The 21,699-nt window shown below is 40.3% G+C and overlaps 2 protein-coding genes across 7 annotated transcripts in view; one reads left to right on the top strand and one right to left on the bottom strand.

The window, feature by feature from the left end:
- The window catches only part of FAAH2 (fatty acid amide hydrolase 2), a 283,151-nt gene that overhangs the window by 248,112 nt on the left and 13,340 nt on the right, over positions 1 to 21,699 (bottom strand). The gene's annotated exons all lie outside the window — the stretch shown is intronic.
- LOC100446323 (spindlin-2) lies at positions 20,393 to 21,672 on the top strand. Its single transcript, XM_024240784.3, is given in 1 exon segment — positions 20,393 to 21,672. A coding segment is annotated over 1 exon segment (777 nt). The 5' UTR covers positions 20,393 to 20,695; the 3' UTR covers positions 21,473 to 21,672.

Raw genomic sequence — 21,699 nt, 5'->3', positions numbered from 1 at the left:
GCTGATACCCAGGCAAACAGGGTCTGGAGTGGACCTCCGGCAAACTCCAACAGACCTGCAGCTGAGGGTCCTGACTGTTACAAGGAAAAGTAACAAACAGAAAGGACATCCACACCAAAACCCCATCTGTACGTCACCATCATCAAACACCAAAGGTAGATAAAACCACAAAGATGGGGAAAAAACAGAGCAGAAAAACTGGAAACTCTAAAAATCAAAGTGCCTCTCCTCCTCCAAAGGAACGCAGCTCCTCACCAGCAAGAGAACAAAGCTGGATGGAGAATGACTTTGAAGATTTGAGAGAAGGCTTCAGACAATCAAAATACTCTGAGCTAAAGGAGGAAGTTCGAACCCATGGCAAAGAAGTTAAAAACCTTGAAAAAAGATTCGATGAATGGCTAACTAGAATAACCAATGCAGAGAAGTCTTCAAAGGACCTGATGGAGCTGAAAACCATGGCACGAGAACTACATGATAAAGGCACAAGCTTCAGTAGCCAACTGGATCAACTGGAAGAAAGGGTATCAGCGATGGAAGATCAAATGAATGAAATGAAGCAAGAAGAGAAGTTTAGAGAAAAAAGAATAAGAAGAAACGAACAAAGCTTCCAAGAAATATGGGACTATGTGAAAAGACCAAATCTACGTCTGATTGGTGTACCTGAAAGTGATGGGGAGAATGGAACCAAGCTGGAAAACACTCAGCAGGATATTATCCAGGAGAACTGCCCCAATCTAGCAAGGCAGGCCAACATTCAAATTCAGGAAATAAAGAGAATGCCACAAAGATACTCCTCCAGAAGAGTAACTCCAAGACACATAATTGCAAGATTCACCAAAGTTGAAATGAAGGAAAAAATATTAAGGGCAGCCAGAGAGAAAGGTCAGGTTACCAACAAAGGGAAGCCCATCAGACTAATAGCTGATCACGGCAGAAACCCTACAAGCCAGAAGACAGTGGGGGCCAATATTCAACATTGTTAAAGAAAAGAATTTTCAACTCAGAATTTCATCTCCAGCCAAACTAAGCTTCATAAGTGAAGGAGAAATAAAATATTTTACAGACAAGCAAATGCTGAGAGATTTTGTCATGACCAGCCCTGCCCTAAAAGAGCTCCAGAAGGAAGCACTATACATGTAAAGAAACAACCAGTACCAGCCACTGCAAAGACACACCAAATTGTAAAGACCATCAATGCTAGGAAGAAACTGCATCAAGTAATGAGCAAAATAACCAGCTAACATCATAATGACAGGATCAAATTCACACATAACAATATTAACCTTAAATGTAAATGGGCTAAATGTTCCAATTAAAAGATACTGACTGGCAAATTGGATAAAGAGTCAAGACCCATCAGTGTGCTGTATTCAGGAAACCCATCTCACATACAGAGACACACATAGGCTCAAAATAAAGGGATGGAGGAAAATCTACCAAGCAAATGGAAAACTAAAAAAGGCACGGGTTGCAACCCTAGTCTCTGATAAAACAGACTTTAAACCAACAAAGATCAAAAGAGACAAAGAAGGCCATTACATAATGGTAAAGAGATCAATTCAACAAAAAGAGCTAACTATCCTAAATAGATATGCACCCAATACAGGAGCACCCAGATTCATAAAGCAAGTCCTGAGTGACCTACAAAGAGACTTAGACTCCCACACAATAATAATGGGAGACTTTAACACCCCACTGTCTACATTAGACAGATCAATGAGACAGAAAGTTAATAAGGATATCCAGGAATTGAACTCAGCTCTGCAACAAGCAGACCTAATAGACATCTACAGAACTCTCCACCCCAAATCAACAGAATATACATTCTTTTCAGCACCACACCACACCTATTCCAAACTTGACCACATAGTTGGAAGTAAAGCACTCCTCAGCAAATGTAAAAGAACAGAAATTATAACAAACTGTCTCTCAGACCACAGTGCAATCAAACTAGAACTCAGGATTAAGAAACTCACTCAAAACCGCTCAAATATATGGAAACTGGACAACCTGCTCCTGAATGACTACTGGGTACATAACAAAATGAAGGCAGAAATAAAGACGTTCTTTGAAACCAACAAGAACAAAGACACAACATAATGGAATCTCTGGAACACATTCAAAGCAGTGTGTAGAGGGAAATTTATAGCACTAAATGCCCATAAGAGAAAGCAGGAAAGATCTAAAATGGACACCCTAACATCACAATTAACAGAACTAGAGAAGCAAGAGCAAATACATTCAAAAGCTAGCAGAAGGCAAGAAATAACTAAGATCAGAGCAGAACTAAAGGAAACAGAGACACAAAAAACCCTTCAAAAAATCAATGAATCCAGGAGCCGGTTTTTTGAAAAGATCAACAAAATTGAAAGACTGCTAGCAAGACTATTAAAGAAAAGAGAGAAGAATCAAATAGATGCAATAAAAAATGACAAAGGGGATATCACCACAGATCCCACAGAAACACAAACTACTATCAGAGCATACTATAAACACCTCTATGCAAATAAACTAGAAAATCTAGAAGAAATGGATAAATGCCTCGACACATACACTCTCCCAAGACTAAACCAGGAAGAAGTTGAATCTCTGAATAGACCAATAACAGGCTCTGAAATTGAGGCAATAATTAATAGCTTACAAACCAAAAAATGTCCAGGACCAGACAGATTCACAGCCAAATTCTACCAGAGGTACAAGGAGGAGCTGGTACCATTCCTTTTGAAACTACTCCAATCAATAGAAAAAGAGGGAATCCTCCCTAACTCATTTTGTGAGGCCAGCATCATCCTGATACCAAAGCTTGGCAGAGACACAACAAAAAAAAGAGAATTTTAGAACAATATCCCTGATGAACATCGATGCAAAAATCCTCAATAAAATACTGGCAAACCGGAGCCAACAGCACATAAAAAAAAGGCTTATCCACCATGATCAAGTGGGCTTCATCCCTGGGATGCAAGGCTGGTTCAACATACACAAATCAATAAAGGTAATCCAGCATATAAACAGAACCAATGACAAAAACCACATGATTATCTCAATACATGCAGAAAAGGCCTTTGGCAAAATTCAACAATGCTTCATGCTAAAAATTCTCAATAAATTAGGTATTGATGGAACGTATCTCAAAATAATAAGAGCTATCTATGAAAAACCCACAGTCAGTATCATACTGAATGGGCAAAAACTGGAAGCATTCCCTTTGAAAACTGGCACAAGACAGGGATGCCCTCTCTCACCACTCCTATCCAACTAGTGTTGGAAGTTCTGGCCAGGGCAATTAGGCAGGAGAAGGAAATAAAGGCATTCCATCAGGAAAAGACGAAGTCAAATTGTCCCTGTTTGCAGATGACATGATTGTATATCTAGAAAACCCCATTGTCTCAGCCCAAAATCTCCTTAAGCTGATAAGTAACTTCAGCAAAGTCTCAGGATACAAAATCAATGTGCAAAAATCACAAGCATTCTTATACATCAATAACAGACAGAGAGCCAAATCATGAGTGAACTACTATTCACAATTGCTTCAAAGAGAATAAAATACCTAGGAATGCAACTTACAAGGGATGGGAAGGACCTCTTCAAGGAGAACTACAAACCACTGCTCAATGAAATAAAAGAGGATACAAACAAATGGAAGAACATTCCATGCTCATGGATAGGAAGAATCAATATCGTGAAAATGGCCATACTGCCCAAGGTAGTTTATAGAGTCAATGCCATCCCCATCAAGCTACCAATGACTTTCTTCACAGAATTGGAAAAAACTACTTTAAAGTTCATATGGAACCAAAAAAGAGCCCACATTTCCAAGTCAATCCTAAGCCAAAAGAACAAAGCTGGAGGCATCACGCTAAGTGACTTCAAACTATACTACAAGGCTGTAGTAACCAAAACAGCATGGTACTGGTACCAAAACCCAGATATTGACCAATGGAACACAACAGAGCCCTCAGAAATAATGCCACACATCTACAACTATCTGATCTTTGACAAATCTGACAAAAACAAGAAATGGGGAAAGGATTCTCTATTTAATAAATGGTACTGGGAAAACTGGCTAGCCATATGTAGAAAGCTGAAACTGGATCATCCCTTCCTTATACCTTATACAAAAATTAATCCAAGATGGATTAAAGACTTACATGTTAGACCTAAAACCATAAAAACCCTAGAAGAAAACCTAGGCAATACCATTCAGGACATAGGCATGGGCAAGGACTTCATGTCTAAAACACCAAAAGCAATGGCAACAAAAGCCAAAATTGACAAATGGGATCTAATTAAACTAAAGACCTTCTGCACAGCAAAAGAACTACCATCAGAGTGAACAGGCAACCTACAGAATGGGAGAAAATTTTTGCAATCTACTCATCTGACAAAGGGCTAATATCCAGAATCTACAATGAACTCAAACGAATTTACAAGAAAAAAACAACCCCATCAAAAAGTGGGCAAAGGATATGAACAGACACTTCTCAAAAGAAGACATTTATGCAGCCAACAGACACATGAAAAAATGCCATCATCACTGGCCATCAGAGAAATGCAAATCAAAATCACAGTGAGATACCATCTCACACCAGTTAGAATGGTGATCATTAAAAAGTCAGGAAACAACAGGTGCTGGAGAGGATGTGGAGAAATAGGAACACTTTTACACTGTTGGTGGGATTGTAAACTAGTCCAACCATTGTGGAAGTCAGTGTGGCGATTCCTCAGGGATCTAGAATTAGAAATACCATTTGACACAGCCATCCATTACTGGGTATATACCCAAAGGATTATAAATCATGCTGCTATAAAGACACATGCACACGTATGTTTATTGTGGCACTATTTACAATAGCAAAGACTTGGAACCAACCCAAATGTCCAACAATGATAGACTGGATTAAGAAAATGTGGCACATATACACCATGGAACACTACGCAGCCATAAAAAATGATGAGTTCATGTCCTTTGTAGGGACATGGATGAAGCTGGAAACCATCATTCTCAGCAAACTATCGCAGGGACAGAAAACCAAAGACCACATGTTCTCACTCATAGGTGGGAATTGAGCAATGAGAACACTTTGACACAGGAAGGGGAATATCACACACTGGGGCCTGTTGTGGGGTGGGGGAGGCGGGAAGGATAGCATTAGGAGATATACCTAATGTTAAATGATAAGTTAATGGGTGCAGCACACCAACATGGCACATGTATACATATGTAACAAACCTGCACGTTGTACACATGTACCCTAAAACTTAAAGTATAATAAAAAAAGAAAGAAAGTTCAAGAGAAAAAATAAAAAATAAAAAATAAACTGAGCAAGATGGCTTAGTAGAACCCTCCATCAATTATCCTCCTACCCCCTGCAGAACACCAAAATAAACAAGTGTTCATGCAAAAAATACCTTTGTAAGAACCAAAATGTCACGTGATTGATCACAGTACTTGGTTTTAACATAAATATAAGAAAAAACGCATTCAAGAGGATAGAAAGGACAGTCTCACATTGTCTACATGACCCCTCTCCCAATCTAAAACAGGGCAGCCAGAAGAATCTGTGTGTTGGGAGAGAAAGAGTGCAGTCAGTGTGGACATTGCATCGGAACCCAGTGCCATCTTGTCACAGTGGAACACAACACCAGGCAGACTTCTACTGGTGCCCATGGAGGGAGCATTTAGACCAGCCCTGGACCAGAAGGGAATCTGATACTCCAGTGGGAGAAACCCAGGTCCTGGCCCAATTTGCCATTGCCTGACTAAAGTAGCTCAGGGCCTCAAAAATTTGAGTGGTAACCAGGCCATCATGACTACAGTCATTGGGTGCATTCTGCTGGTCTCAGATGCTGTGGAATGGAAGTGAGATTCAGCAGGACACCAGCTGCAGTTGGTGTGGAAGACCTGTGTGATCCCTCTCCCAATTCTACGTAGTGCAGCTCAGAGAGAGACTCTTTCCACTTGGGCAAAGGAGAAATAAAAGTACAAGGGACTTGGTCTTGCAACTGGGTATCAGCTCAGCCACAGCAAAATAAAGCACCAGATCAAATACTGAAGCTTCCAATTCCAGAATTTTGTTCCTGTACATCATTATTAGACCCACCCTGAGGAAGAAGGCAATCTGCTGCCCTGGTGGGATAGACCAAGTTCTGGCTGGATTCACCATCTACAGACTAAAATGTATTTGGACACTGAATAAACATCAGCAGTAGCCAAACAGTGGCAGCTGTGGGCCTTTGGTGAGGCCCAGTACTAGTGTTGGTCTGGAAAGTCCTGGGCTTCAAGTGCAACCCAGCATGGTGACAGCTGCAGTGGCTATAGGAGTGCCTGTGTCACCTCTACCACAACTACAGGCAGCCCAGCACAGACAGATTCCATCTGATTAGCAGAAAGAGAGGTAACAGAGCAAGAGACTTTGCTTGGAAAGCCAGGGAATTCTCTCTTATCTTTTCCAAGTCCACAAAGGCTGTGTATCTAAGAGACTGCAAGAGTTGCAGCATACCTGGGCTCAGGCTGCCACCTAGTGCTGAAATGGCTACAGTCACCACAGGCTTAGGTAACTTAATACTGTATCCTCTGAATTCTTGGAAAACCATTTCAAGAAGATTGAGTACGAACAAGGCCAGACTGCAAAGACTGAAATAAATACATAACTCTTCAATGTCCAGATATTGAAGAATATCCACAAGCATTAAGAACATCCAGGAGACATGATATCACTAAATGAACTAAATAAGACACTAGAAACCAATCCTGAAGTGGCAGAGATATAGAACCTCTCAGAGGCAGAATTCAAAATAGCTATTTTGTGGAAGCTCAATGAACTGCAAGATAACACAGAGAAGGTATTCAGAATTCCATCAGAGATTTTACCATAGAAGCTGAAATCATTTTAAAACATCAAACAGATATCTTAGAGCTGAAAAATTCAATTGACAGAATGAAAAATGCATGTGTGTCAATAACAGAGTTGATCAAACAGAAGAAAGAATTAGTAAGCTCAAAGACGTGATATGTCAAAACACACTACCAGAGGATGAAAAAGAATGAAATATGAGAAGGAAGTGAATTGCTCCTGCAAGACCCAGGAGACAGCTCAAATACTGTGAGTGCCCAAACTGTGAAAGTGAGAAAGGGGGATCATGCACCCCTGAACACACACCCTTCAGAGGAACCTGAAGGTCTAGATCACGGGAGAAGGATTTGACCTTGCCTGGAGCTGAGTAAATTTATAGAGCCAAGTGAAATACAGGGGTAGAGGAGAAGCAGGAAATTCCCTGTGGGCTCTCTGGGTCCCCAGGGAAGCTATGTCTGACTTGTCTCACAGGGTTCCTTGGGGAGGGCTGCCAGAGGAACTGGGAAAAGATCACAGTAGAAGGAAACCTCCAGCTGAACTTTGTAACAGTTCCAACTGAACCCAAAGTCTCCTGGCCAGAACTTGGGGGATGACGTGAATCTTGTGTGCAGACTCACAGGCAGGGAGCCCTGCTTTTCTCTCAGCCTGAAGGCTGGTAGTAGCCTGGAGCAAGTTCTCAGCCCATTACGCCTCACTGCCTGGAAACAAACTCAGTGCTGTTGGGGCATGGTGGGAGTGAGACTAGCCTTTTTGGTTGCGTGGGAGCTGGGTGAGGCCTCTAACTGCCAGCTTCCCCAACTTCCTTGATAACCTGCATGACAAAGCAGAGGCAGCCATAATCCTCCTGGGAAAATAATTCATTGACTGGGAATCACACCCCCATCTGCCATAGCAGCCACAGCAAGCTCCACCCAAGGAGAGTCTCACCTCAGACACACCTAACCCTGCCCCACTAGATGGTCCTTCCCTACCCGCCTTGGTAGCTGAAGACAAAGGGCATATTCTCTTGGGAGTACTAGGGCCCCACCTACCAGCTGATCCTCCATATCTCTTTAAAGTGTCACCTCGTGGCAGGAGGCCAACCAGCACAAAACTAGTGCATCGAACAACCACAACTAAAGATGCTCACAGAGTCCATTTAACTCTCCTGCCATCCCCACAGGAGCAGGTGCTGGTATACATAGATGAGAGACCTGAAGATAGTAAAGACAGTATACATCACAGGACTCTGGGAAGACAACTCCCAGGACCAACCTGGAGCCTGGTAGCTCTGCTAGGTGGCTAGACCCAGAAGAGAAATAACGATCACTACAGTTCAGCTCTCAGGAAGCCACATCCCCAGGAAAAAGAGGAGAGTACTACATAAAAGGAATACCACATGAGACAAAAAAAAAACCTGAACAGCAACCTTGAGTCCCAGATCTTCCCTCAGAAATAGCCTTAACCAAATGAGAAGAAATTTTTTTAAAAAAATCTGGAAATATAACAAAACAAGGTTAACACCCCCAAAAACATCACACTAGCTCACCAGCAATGGATCCGAACCAAGAAATCCCTGAATTGCCTGAAAACAATTTAAGAAAGTTGATTATTAAGCTAATCAACGAGGCACCAGAGAAAGGTGACGTCCAACTTAAAAAAATAAAAATAAAAAGATACAACAAGGCAACCTACTCATCTGAAAAAGGGCTAATATCCAGAATCTACAATGAACTCCAACAAATTTACAAGAAAAAAACAAACAACCCCATCAAAAAGTGGGTGAAGGACATGAACAGACACTTCTCAAAAGAAGACATTTATGCAGCCAAAAAACAATGAAAAAAATGCTCACCATCACTGGCCATCAGAGAAATGCAAATCAAAACCACAATGAGATACCATCTCACACCAGTTAGAATGGCAATCATTAAAAGTCCGGAAACAACAGGTGCTGGAGAGGATGTGGAGAAATAGGAACACTTTTACACTGTTGGTGGGACTGTAAACTAGTTCAACCCTTGTGGAAGTCAGTGTGGCGATTCCTCAGGGATCTAGAACTAGAAATTCCATTTGACCCAGCCATCCCATTACTGGGTATATACCCAAAGGACTATAAATCATGCTGCTATAAAGACACATGCACACGTATGTTTATTGCGGCATTATTCACAATACCAAAGACTTGGAACCAACCCAAATGTCCAACAATGATAGACTGGATTAAGAAAATGTGGCACATATACACCATGGAATACTATGCAGCCATAAAAAAGGATGAGTTCGTGTCCTTTGTAGGGACATGGATGAAATTGGAAATCATCATTCTCAGTAAACTATCGCAAGAACAAAAAACCAAACACCGCATATTCTCACTCATAGGTAGGAATTGAACAATGAGAACACATGGACACAGGAAGGGGAACATCACACTTCGGGGACTGTTGTGGGGTGGGGGGAGGGGGGAGGGATAGCATTGGGAGATATACCTAATGCTAGATGACGAGTTGGTGGGTGCAGCGCACCAGCATGGCACATGTATACATATGTAACTTACCTGCACGTTGCGCACATGTACCATAGAGCCTAAAGTATAATAATAATAATAATAATAAAAGAAAAAAAAAGAAAAATAAATAAATAAATAAATAAAAAAATAAAAAAAAAAATCTGGAAATATAACAAAACAAGGTTAACACCCCCAAAAACATCACACTAGCTCACCAGCAATGGATCCGAACCAAGAAATCCCTGAATTGCCTGAAAACAATTTAAGAAAGTTGATTATTAAGCTAATCAACGAGGCACCAGAGAAAGGTGACGTCCAACTTAAAAAAATAAAAATAAAAAGATACAACAAGGCCAGGTGTGGTAGCTTATAACTGTAATCCCAACATTTTGGGAGGCCGAGGTGGGCAGATCACCTGAGGTCAGGAGTTCGAGACCAGCCTGGCCAACATGGTGAAACCCTGTCTCTACTAAAAATGCCAAAAAAAAAAAATTGCCAGGCATGGTCGTGGGTGCCTGTAGTCCCAGCTACTCAGGAGGCTGAGGCAAGAGAATTGCTTGAATCGGGGAACAGAGGTTGCAATGAGCCAAGATCATGTCACTGCACTCTGGCCTGGGTGACAGAGTGAGACTGTGTCAAAAAAAAAAAAAAAAAAGACACAACAGAGAAATCTTCAGTGAAATAGATAGCATAAATAAAAATAATGACAACTTCAGGAAATAAAGGACACACTTAGGGAAATGCAAAATGTACTAGAAAGTGTCAGCAATAAAATAGAACAAGCAGAAGAAGGAACTTCGGAGCTCAAAGACAAGGTTTTGCTTTAATTCAATCCAACAAGGACAAAGAAGAAAAATTTTTAAATAAACAAAGCTTCCAAGAAGTTTGGGATTATCTTAAACAACCCAACCTAAGAATAATTGGAGTTCCTCAGGAAGAAGAGAAATCTAAAAGTCTGGAAAACATACTTGGGGGAATATTCAAGTAAAACATCCCTGGCATTGCTAGAGACATAGACATCCAAATACAAGAAGCTCAAAGAACACCTGGGAAATTCATCTCAAAAAGATCATTGCCTAGGCAAATTGTCATCAGGTTATCTGAGATCAAGACAAAGGTAAGAACCTTAAGAGTTGTGAGGCAAAAGTACAAGGTAACCTATAAAGGAAAACAGATTAACAGAAAATTTCTGAGCAGAAACCCTACGAGCTAGAAGGAATTGGGGCCCTATCTTCAGCCTCATTAAACAAAACAATTATAAGCCAAGAATTTTGTATCCAGCAAAACTAAGATTCATAATTGAAGAAAAGACACAGTGTTTTTTAGACAAACAAATGCTGAGAGAATTTACCAATACCAAGACAGCACTACAAGAACTACTAAGGGGAGATTGAAATCTTGAAACAATCCTGGAAACACATCAAAACAAAACCACTTTAAAGCATAAATCTCACAGAACCCATAAAATTAAAATACAATTTTAAAAAGGTATACAGGCAACAAATAATACAATGAATGGAATAGTATCTCACATCTCAATACTAACATTGAATATAAATGGCCTCAATGTTCCACTTCAAAGATACAGAATTGAAGAATGTATAAGAATTCACCAAGAAAGTATCAGCTGCCTTCAGGAGACTCACCTAACACATAAGGACTCACATAAACTTAAGGTAAAGGCATGGAAAAAGATGTTCTGTGCAAATAGACACCAAAAGCAAGCAGGTATAGCTATTCTTATAACAGAGAAAACAAACTTTAAATCAAGAGTAGTTTAAAAAGACATACAGGGACATTATATAATAATAAAAGGCCCTGACCAACAGGGAAATACCACAATTCTAAATATATATTCACCTAACACTGGAGCTTCCATATTTACAAAACAATTACTACCAGACCTTAAAAATGAGATAGACAGCAAGATGATAATAGTGGGGGATTTCAAAAGTCCACCAACAGCACTACACAGGTCATCAAGACAGAGGTCAGCAGAGTGGGGAGCCAAGATGGCCAAATAGGAACAGCTCCAGTCTACAGCTCCCAGCGTGAGTGACGCAGAAGACGGGTGATTTCTGCATTTCCATCTGAGGTACTGGGTTCATCTCACTAAGGAGTGCCAGACAGTGGGTGCAGGACAGTGGGTGCAGCGCACCCGGCTCAAGCCGAAGCAGGGCGAGGCATTGCCTCACTTGGGAAGTGCAAGGGGTCAGGGAGTTCCCTTTCCTAGTCAAAGAAAGGGGTGACAGATGGCACCTGGAAAATCAGGTCACTTCCACCCTAATACTGTGCTTTTCCAATGGGCTTAAAAAACGGCACACCAGGAGATTATGTCCCGCACCTGGCTTGAAGGGTCCTATGCCCATGGAGGCTTGCTGATTGCTAGCACAGCAGTCTGAGATCAAACTGCAAGACGGCAGCAAGGCTGGGGGAGGGGCGCCTGCCATTGCCCAGGCTTGATTAGGTGAACAAAGCAGCCTGGAAGCTCGAACAGGGTGGAGCCCACCACAGATCAAGGAGGCCTGCCTGTCTCTCTAGGCTTCACCTCTAGGGACAGGGCACAGACAAACAAAAAGACAGCAGTAACCTCTGCAGACTTAAATGTCCCAGTCTGACAGCTTTGAAGAGAGCAGTGGTTCTTCCAGCACGCAGCTGGAGATCTGAGGACTGGCAGACTGCCTCAAGTGGGTCCCTGATCCCCGAGCAGCCTAACTGGGAGTCACCCCCCACTAGGGGCAGACTGAGATCTCACATGGCCGGGTACACCTCTGAGACAAAACTTCCAGAGGAACGATCAGGCACCAACATTTGCGGATCACCAATATCCTCTGTTCTACATCCACTGCTGTTCTGCAGCCACCGCTGCTGATACCCAGGCAAACAGGGTCTGCAGTGGACCTCTAGCAAACTCCAACAGATCTGCAGCTGAGGGTCCTGTCTGTTACAAAGAAAACTAACAAACAGAAAGGACATCCACACCAAAAACCCATCTGTACATCACCATCATCAAAGACCAAAAGTAGATAAAACCACAAAGATGGGGAAAAAACAGAGCAGAAAAACTGGAAACTCTAAAAATTAGAGTGCCTCTCCTCCTCCAAAGGAATGCAGCTCCTCACCAGCAATGGAAGAAAGCTGGACGGAGAATAACTTTGATGAGTTGAAAGAAGAAGACTTCAGACAATCAAACTATTCCGAACTACAGGAGGTAATTCAAACTAATGGCAAAGAAGTTAAAAACTTTGAAAAATAATTAGACAAATAGATACCTAGAATAACCAATGCAAAGAAGTCCTTAAAGGAGCTGATGGAGCTGAAAGCCAAGGCTCGAGAACTACGTGAAGAATACAGAAGCCTCAGGAGCCGATGCGATCAACTGGAAGAAAGGGTATCAGCGATGGAAGACGAAATGAATGAAATGAAGCGAGAAGGGAAGTTTAGAGAAAAAAGAATAAAAAGAAATGAACAAAGCCTCCAAGAAATATGGGACTAGGTGAAAAGACCAAATCTACATCTGATTGGTGTACCTGAAAGTGATGGGAAGAATGGAACCAAGTTGGAAAACACTCTGCAGGATATTATCCAGGAGAACTTCCCCAATCTAGCAAGGCAGGTCAACATTCAGATTCAGGAAATACAGAGAATGCCACAAAGATACTCCTCGAGAAGAGCAACTCCAAGACACATAATTATCAGATTCACCAAAGTTGAAAGTGCAGAAGGAAAAAACTGAAAGCTGAGAATACTGCCAGCAAAGTTGTCTTTAACTTGAGAATATCCAGCAAAGTGATCCTTAAAACATGAAGTACAGATAGACTTTCACAGAGAAAAGCTGATGAAATTCATCACCAGACCTGTCTTTCAAGTAATACTGCGTTCTTCAATCTGAAAGGAAATGACACAAAAAGGCAAGAAATCATCTGGAGATCTAAAACTCACTGATAAATGTAGACACACAGACAAATTTGGAATATTATAGTACTATACTTGTATATAAACCACTTATATCTTTACTGTGAAGACTAAAAGACAAAGCTACCAAAAATAATAACAGGCTAGGCATGGTAGTTCATGTCTATAATCCCAGCATTTTGGGAAACCAAGATGGGTCAATCACCTGAGGTCAGGAGTTCAAGACCAGCCCAGGCAACATGGAGAAACCCCCTGTCTACCAAAAATACAAAAAAATAGCTTAGCATGGTGGTGCATTCCTATGGTTCTAGCTACTCAGCAGGCTGAGGTAAAAGGATCACTTGAGCCTGGGGGGCAGAGGTTGCAGTGAACCAAGATTATGTCACTGTACTCCAACTAGGGTGATAGAGTGAGATCCTATCTCAATAATAATAATAATAATAATAATAATAATAATAATAATAATACAAGCAATTTTAAGAGACAGACAATATAAAAAGATATATAGAAACAACAAAAAGTCATAAGGGGGGATGGAGTTAAAGTGTAGCATTTTTTCAGTTTTCTCTTTTTTTCTCCATCATTGTCAGAGTTAAGTTGTCTTTAGTTTAAAACAATTTGTTAGAATAGTCTTGCAAGTCTCCTTGTATCCACGAAGCAAAAGCCTGTAACAAATATACAAAAAATATAAAGCAAGGAATTAAGATACACTACCAGAAAAAATCACTTATACACAAAGAAGGACAGAAATAAGGAAAAAAAAGGACTTAGAAAACAAGCAGGAAGCAAATAACACAATGAAAGTTGTAAGTCCTTATCTATCTATAATAATATTGGCAGTAAATGGAATAAATGATCTAATCAAAAGACCTAGAGTGGCTGAATGAATCAAAAAATAAGATCCAAAGTAGATTCTGTGTACAAGAAACTAATTTTACTGATAAAGACATACAACAGACCTAAAATTAAGGAATGGAAAAAAGATATTCTATGCAAATGGAAACAAAAAAAGAGCAGGAATAACTATACTTATATCAGATAAAGTACATGTCAAGCCAAAAACTGTAAAAAGAAACAAAGAAGGTCATTATATAATGATAAAAGGGTCAATTCAGCAGAGGATATAATAATTATAAATATATATGTACCCAGCACCAGTGCACAGAGATATATTTAAAAATATTAGTACAACTAAAGAGAGAGGTAGATCCCAAAGCGATAACAAGTGTGGACTATAACACCCCACTTTCAACATGGTAAAGATCATCTAGACAAAAAAATTAACAAAGAAATGTCAGACTTAATCTACACCATAAACTTGGAGGACCTCTTACACACTTACAAAACATTTCATCCAAAAGCAGCAGAATACACATTCTTCTCCTCAGCACATGGAACATTCTCCAAGACAGACCATATGTTAGGCCACAGAATAAATCTCAACAAATTTTTAAAATATTAAAATTACATCAAGTATCTTTTCAAACTACAATGGAATAAAACAATAGAAATAAATAACCAGAATTTTAAAACTATACAAATACATGAATATTAAACAACATGTTCCTGAATGACCAACGGGTCAAGGAAGAAATTAAGAAGGAAATTTTTTAAGTTTCTTGAAACAAATGAAAATGAAAGCACAACATACCAAAACCTACAGGACACAGCAAAAGCAATACTAAAGGGAAAGATTGCAGCAATAAATGCCTAAGTCAAAAAAGCATAAAAACTTCAAATAAACAACCTAAAAATGCACCTTAAAGAAGTAGAAAATCAAGAACAAATCAAACCTTGAATTAGTAGAAGGAAAGAAATAATAAAAATCAGAGCAGAAATAAAATTGAAACTGAAAGACAATGCAAAAGATCAATTAAACAAAAAGCTGGCTTTTTGAAAACATGACAAAAATCTACAAACCTTCAGCTAGACTAAGAGAAGACTCAAATAAATAAAATGACAGATGAAAAATTAGACCGGGGTGTGGGGGGCAAGGGGAGGGAGAGCATTAGGACAAATAGCTAATGCATGTGGAACTTAAAACCTAGATGATGGGTTGACAGGTGCAGCAAACCACCATGACACACATATACCTATGTAACAAACCTACACATTCTGCAGTTGTATCCTGGAACTTAAAATAACATTAAAAAAAAAGAAAAAGAAAAATGAGACATTACAAGTAATAACACAGAAAATAAAAAAAATCGTTACAGATGATTATGAGCAGTGCCAATAAATTTAAAAACCTAGAAGAAATGGGTAAATTCCTAGACACATACAACCTACCAAGATTGAACCATAAAGAAATAGAAAACCTGAACGGACCAATAATAGGTAATGAGATAGCAATGGTAATAAAATATCTCCCATCAATGAAAAGCCCATGATCTTGTGGCTGCACTGCTGAATTCTACCAAAAATTTAAGGAAGAACTAATACAAATCCTACTCAAACCATTCCAGAAAATCAAATAGGAGGGAATGCTTCCAAACTCATTCTGGAAGGCCAGCCTTATTCAGATACCATAACCAAAGACACCCCAAAAAAGAAAATTATAGGCCAATATTACCAATAAATATACATGCAAAAATCCTCAACAAAATACTAGCAAACTGAATCCAACAGCAAATTTCAAAGATCATTCACATGATCAAGTAGGATTAATCTTAGGGATGCAATGATGGTTCAACATACACAAATCAATAAATGTGATATATCACATAAATAGAATAAAGTACCAAAACCATATGGGCATTTCAATAGATGCCAAAAAAACATTCAATGAAATTTAACATCGCTTCATGAAAAAAACTCTCAACAAAATGGATATAGAAGGAGCATATCTCAAAAGAATAAAGGTCATATATGACAAACACAGCTAGCATCACATTAAATGGGAAAAAACCTGAAAGCCTTTTGTCTATGACCTGGAACAAGACAAAATGACTGCTTTTACCACACACAAAAAAATTAGTTTCATGGGGTACATGTGTGGGCTTTTTACATAAATACACTGCATAATGCTGGGGTTTGGGCTTCTACTGAACCCATCACCCAAATAGCTAACATAGTACTCGATAGGTAGTTTTTCAATCATTCCTCTCTTCCTCCCTCTTTTTGGAAATCCTAGTATCTATTATTTACAGCTTTATGCCCATATGCACCCATTTTTTGCCTCCCATTTATAAGTGAGAACATGCAGCATTTCATTATCTGTTTCTGCATTCATTCACATAGGATAATAGCCTTCAGCAGCATCCATGATGCTGAAAAGGGCACGATTTTATTCTTTTTTGTGGCTGTGTAGTATTCCATGGTGCTTTCATCACTTTTTTTTTTTTTTTGAGACGGAGTCTCGCTCTGTCGCCCAGGCTGGATGCAGTGCAGTGGCACGAACTCGGCTCACTGCAAGCTCCGCCTCCCGGGTTCACGCCATTCTCCTGCCTCAGCCTCCCAAGTAGCTGGGACTACAGGCACCTGCCACCATGCCTGCCCGGCTAATTTTTCCTTTTTTTTTTTTTTTTTTTTTTTTTTTCTCGGAGAGATGGGGTTTCACTGTGTTAGCCAGCTTTCACCACTTTTATTCAACATAGTACTGGAAATTCTAACAAGAGCAATTAGGTAAGAGAAAGAAACAGCACCCAAATTGGGAAGGAAGAAGTTAAATTATCTTTATTTGCAGATAATATGATTTTATATTTAGAAAAAACCTAAAGACCCCACCAAAAACGAACCGGAACTAAGAAACTGATTTTATTTATAAAATCAACATACAAAAATCAGTAGCACAAATGCCAACTGTGAAATATGCAAAAAAGAAATCAAGAAAGCAATCCTTTTTACAATGACTACAAAATATAAAATACCTAGAAATAAACTAAACCAAAGAAATGAAAGATGTCTTCAATAAAAATTATAAAACATTGATAAAAAATAAAGACAACACAAAAATAGAAAAATATCCATGTTCATGAGTTGGACTAATTAATATTGTTAAAATGTCCATACTACTCCAAGTTATCTACATATACATAAACACAATCTCTGTCAAAATACCAAAGACATTCTTTATGGAAACAGAAAATAAACAGTCCTAAAATTCATATGGAGCTACAAAAGGATCAGAATGGCCAAAGCAATCCTGAAGAAAAAGAACTAAGCTGGGGCATCAAATTACCTGACTTCAAATTATACTATAAACCTATGGGGCCGGGCGTGGTGGCTCACACCTGTAATCTCAGCACTTTGAGAGGCCGAGGCGGGCGGATCACGAGGTCAGGAGATCGAGACCATCCTGGCTAACATGGTGAAACCCTATCTCTACTAAAAATACAAAAAAAATTAGCCGGGCGTGGTAGTGGGCACCTGTGGTCCCAGCTACTCAGGAGGCTGAGGCAGGAGAATGGCGTGAACCCAGGAGGAGGAGCTTTCAGTGAGCCAAGATTGTGCCACTGCACTCCAGCTGAGCAAGACTCTGTCTCAAAAAAAAAAAAAAAAAAAAAAACAAAAAACTTATGGTAACCAAAACAGCATGGTACTGGCATATGAATAGACACCACAAAACAGAGAACTCATAAATAAATCTATGCATTTATAGTCAACTTATTTTCAACAAAGGAGCCAAGAACACACACTATAGAAAGGACAGTCTCTGTAACAAATGTTGTTGGGAAAACTGGGTATCCATACACAGAAGAATGAAACTAGACACATCTATCTCTCACCATATACAACACTCAAATCAAAATGGATTAAAGACATAAATCTAAGACCTGAAATTGTGAAGCTACTAGAATAAAACTTTGGGAAAAAGCTTCAGGACACTGGTCTGAGCAACGATTTCTTGAGTAAGACTTCAAAGCACAGGCAACCAAAGGAAAAATGGGCAAGTGAAATCACATCGGCTAAAAAGCTTCTGCACAGCAAAGGAAACAATCATAAAATGAAGAGACAACCTAGGTAACAAGAGAAAATATTTGCAAAGTATTCAACTGACAGGGGATTAATAATAAAAATATGTAAGAAATTCCAACAACCCAATAGTAAAAAATCAAATAATCTGATTTAAAAATGGGCAAAAGAGCTGAGTAGACATTTCTCAAACTAAGACGTACAATTGGACAACAGATATATAAAAAGTATTCTAAATCGCTAATCATCAGGTAATTGTTTATCAAAATAGCAATGAGATATCATCTTACCCCAGTTAAAATGGCTATTATCAAAAAGACAGAAAATAAAAACTGTTGGTAAGGAAGTGAAGAAAGGGGTATCCTTGTACATTGCTGGTGGGGATATAAATTAGCATAGCCATTATGAAAAACAGTGTGGTAGTTCCTCAAAATCCTAAAACTACAAATTCCATAAGATCCAGCAATCTCACTATTGGGTATATATCCAAAAGAAAGGAAATCAGCGTATCAACGAGCTATCGGCACTCACATATTTATTTGCAGCACTGATCACAATAGACAAGATATGGAATCAACTTAACTGTCCATCAATAAATAAATGGATTAAAAATGTGATATATATATAATAAAACATTATTCCACCATAGATTAAGATTAACCTAACACCTATTTAAATTTTCAGATGTTAGCCAATATATTGTTTTTATTGTACACCCATTTGGTTTGTTGTCCTAAAACATGTAACTGAAAACATCTTACTTGATATAGCAATCTAATATTGTTGATTATTTTCAGAATTACAGGATACTGTGAAAAACTGTAACTCACAAAAAAACACACAAAAAAACACACAAAAATTAAAAATGACTTCACTGTATGCAAAATAGATAAGGTTTGTTAAGTATTGTAATCACATTCAAAAATAACTCTCTAAGCTTAAAATAAGCCAATACTTCTTCAAAGCAAGGTCTCCAAATCTAAAATATGCCTACAAAATGCTTTGGAGAAACACTTAATATATGTATTCACGAGTGTGTATGCATATACAGAGAATTATATCTGTGAGTTATGTGATTGGATAGAGGTGTGTATTTGGAATTAAGAATCTATGGATAGGAATTTCTGGAACTGTACATAGAATTCATAGTTTTATATATGTGCATGTGCTTGGAGATATATATATATGTACATATATACATATATGTACGTATATACACATACATATACATATATACATATATATATACACATACATACACATTTGCATATGGTCGTAAAGGATTCATGTCTCCATAAATGTATACACATGGTATTTCTATGTTAATTTGTATGTTTGCAAAGAATGTGAGAAATGTCTGAAAGATGGAAAACAGATGGAGCAAGAGAGCTGAGGGGAGGGGCTAGAGAGCTTGAAGGATCCAGTGAGCAGAGACAGGAAGAGAGAAAAGGCCACCTACAGGTTCCACTGTTGTGAATTGTGGAAAGGGAAGGAGGAGCCCAGGAGGGGCCCCAGGAAAAGAAAGGCAGACCTGCTCTGTGTTTAGAATGGAAGACATCACTACTAAGAGGAAACTAACACTGTAGTCTTGTGCAGAAAAAGGGCAGAGACTACAGCCACTGCAGCAGGGACTGGTGGCAGCCCAACGTGGCTGAGGGGCGGCCGCCACCAGCAGGGAGGTAGACGGCCAGCGAGCGAAGCGCTGGGGACACCGCTGCAGTGCTCTTTGCCTTTCTCACCGCGCTCCTACACACGCTCCTCATCTATGGATCCTACCCTCCCCGCTCCTGCAAGCACTCACTCAGCCAGTCACCTGTTGACCCTCCTTCGCCAAAGGCTCACAGCAGAGGCAGCAGCGAGGTGTCCAATTTGGGCACGTGAGGCCCGTGATCCGCGGCGGTGGACGCCAGGCAGGGCAAGGCCATTAGTGGGCGCCAGAATGGAGAGGGGGATGGGAAGGAATACAGCAGGAGACATGGGGTAGAGGTGGGCGCCAGGAAAGGGTGGGGTGGGGCAGTGCGGTGGACAACAGGGAAAGGGGGTAGGAATAGGAGCCAGACAAGGATTTGAAGGTGATCGCCAGGAAGCAAGGGAGGTAGGTACCAGGGAAGTGGTTAGGATAGGCAGTGGGGGTTATGGACAGCAGCAGGGGCACTCAGGGCAGGAGGGTAGTGGGGGCTGGTCAAGGCCGCTTTGCAAGGGGATTGGGAGTGGACGCCAGTGGCAGCAAGGGGTTCCGGGAGGGCAGTGGGCTCTGAGCTAGGAGGAGGTGGCCCAGGCACTTCTGCAGAGTTCCTAACCCCAGACAGCTCTACTGCACCACTCCAGCCCTTCCCCACAGCCCAAAGGAACTTAAGAGGCAGAGCACTGCAGGCATGCAGCCAGGATTTCCAGCATTGCTTCCAGGCTCCTAGGGGAAACTTAGGCACTAGCGCAGAGTACATCCAGACATGGCTATACGGAAAAGTTTGCCTTGTGGCACACTGGATATGTCTGTCTATCCTCTCTCCTCCCCCAGCAGGCATGAAGACCCCCAACGCACAGGAAGCCGAAGGGTAACAAACCAGGGCAACTGCAGGACGGGCCACTGGGTCTGCAAACATGACAAAGAAAAAAGTCTCCCAAAAGAAGCAGAGAGGCAGACCTTCATCCCAGCCCCGCAGGAACATCGTGGGCTGCAGAATTTCTCATGGATGGAAGGAAGGAGATGAGCCCATCACCCAGTGGAAAGGAACTGTTCTGGATCAGGTGCCTATAAATCCCTCTCTTTATCTGGTGAAATATGATGGAATTGACTGTGTCTATGGACTGGAACTTCATAGAGATGAAAGGGTTTTGTCTCTTAAAACTCTTTCTGACAGGGTGGCATCATCTCACATTAGTGATGCCAACCTTGCAAATACCATAATTGGCAAAGCAGTGGAACACATGTTTGAGGGAGAGCATGGTTCTAAGGATGAATGGAGGGGGATGGTCTTAGCTCAAGCACCTATCATGAAAGCCTGGTTTTATATTACCTATGAGAAAGATCCTGTCTTGTACATGTACCAGCTTCTAGATGATTATAAGGAAGGTGACCTCCGCATCATGCCAGAATCCAGTGAGTCTCCTCCAACAGAGAGGGAGCCAGGAGGAGTTGTTGATGGCCTAATAGGTAAGCATGTGGAATACACCAAAGAAGATGGCTCCAAAAGGATCGGCATGGTCATTCACCAAGTGGAAGCCAAACCCTCTGTGTATTTCATCAAGTTTGATGATGATTTCCATATCTATGTCTATGATTTGGTGAAAAAGTCCTAATTGTTAGGGTAAAATTTGGCACATGTGTGGAAACAAATGTATAATTTGTAGACATGCAAAAAATGTTGCCTTTCAGTGTATTGAAAGCTTATGGGATCCCTGATAACTCAACATCTTTGCCAGCATTAACTGTTGTTTTGCTCTAAAAATTACAAATTTGTGTATACATGACATGCTGTGTGTAAGCCCTTTGTCTTGTTGAAAAGTTCGGGTGTGTTTGGTAGATG

Source organism: Pongo abelii, chromosome X (genome assembly GCF_028885655.2).
Source record: "Pongo abelii isolate AG06213 chromosome X, NHGRI_mPonAbe1-v2.0_pri, whole genome shotgun sequence".
NCBI classification, from domain to species: domain Eukaryota; kingdom Metazoa; phylum Chordata; class Mammalia; order Primates; family Hominidae; genus Pongo; species Pongo abelii.
The sequence above is the reverse complement of the archived record's forward strand: the minus strand, read 5'-3'. Positions and strand labels throughout refer to the sequence as shown.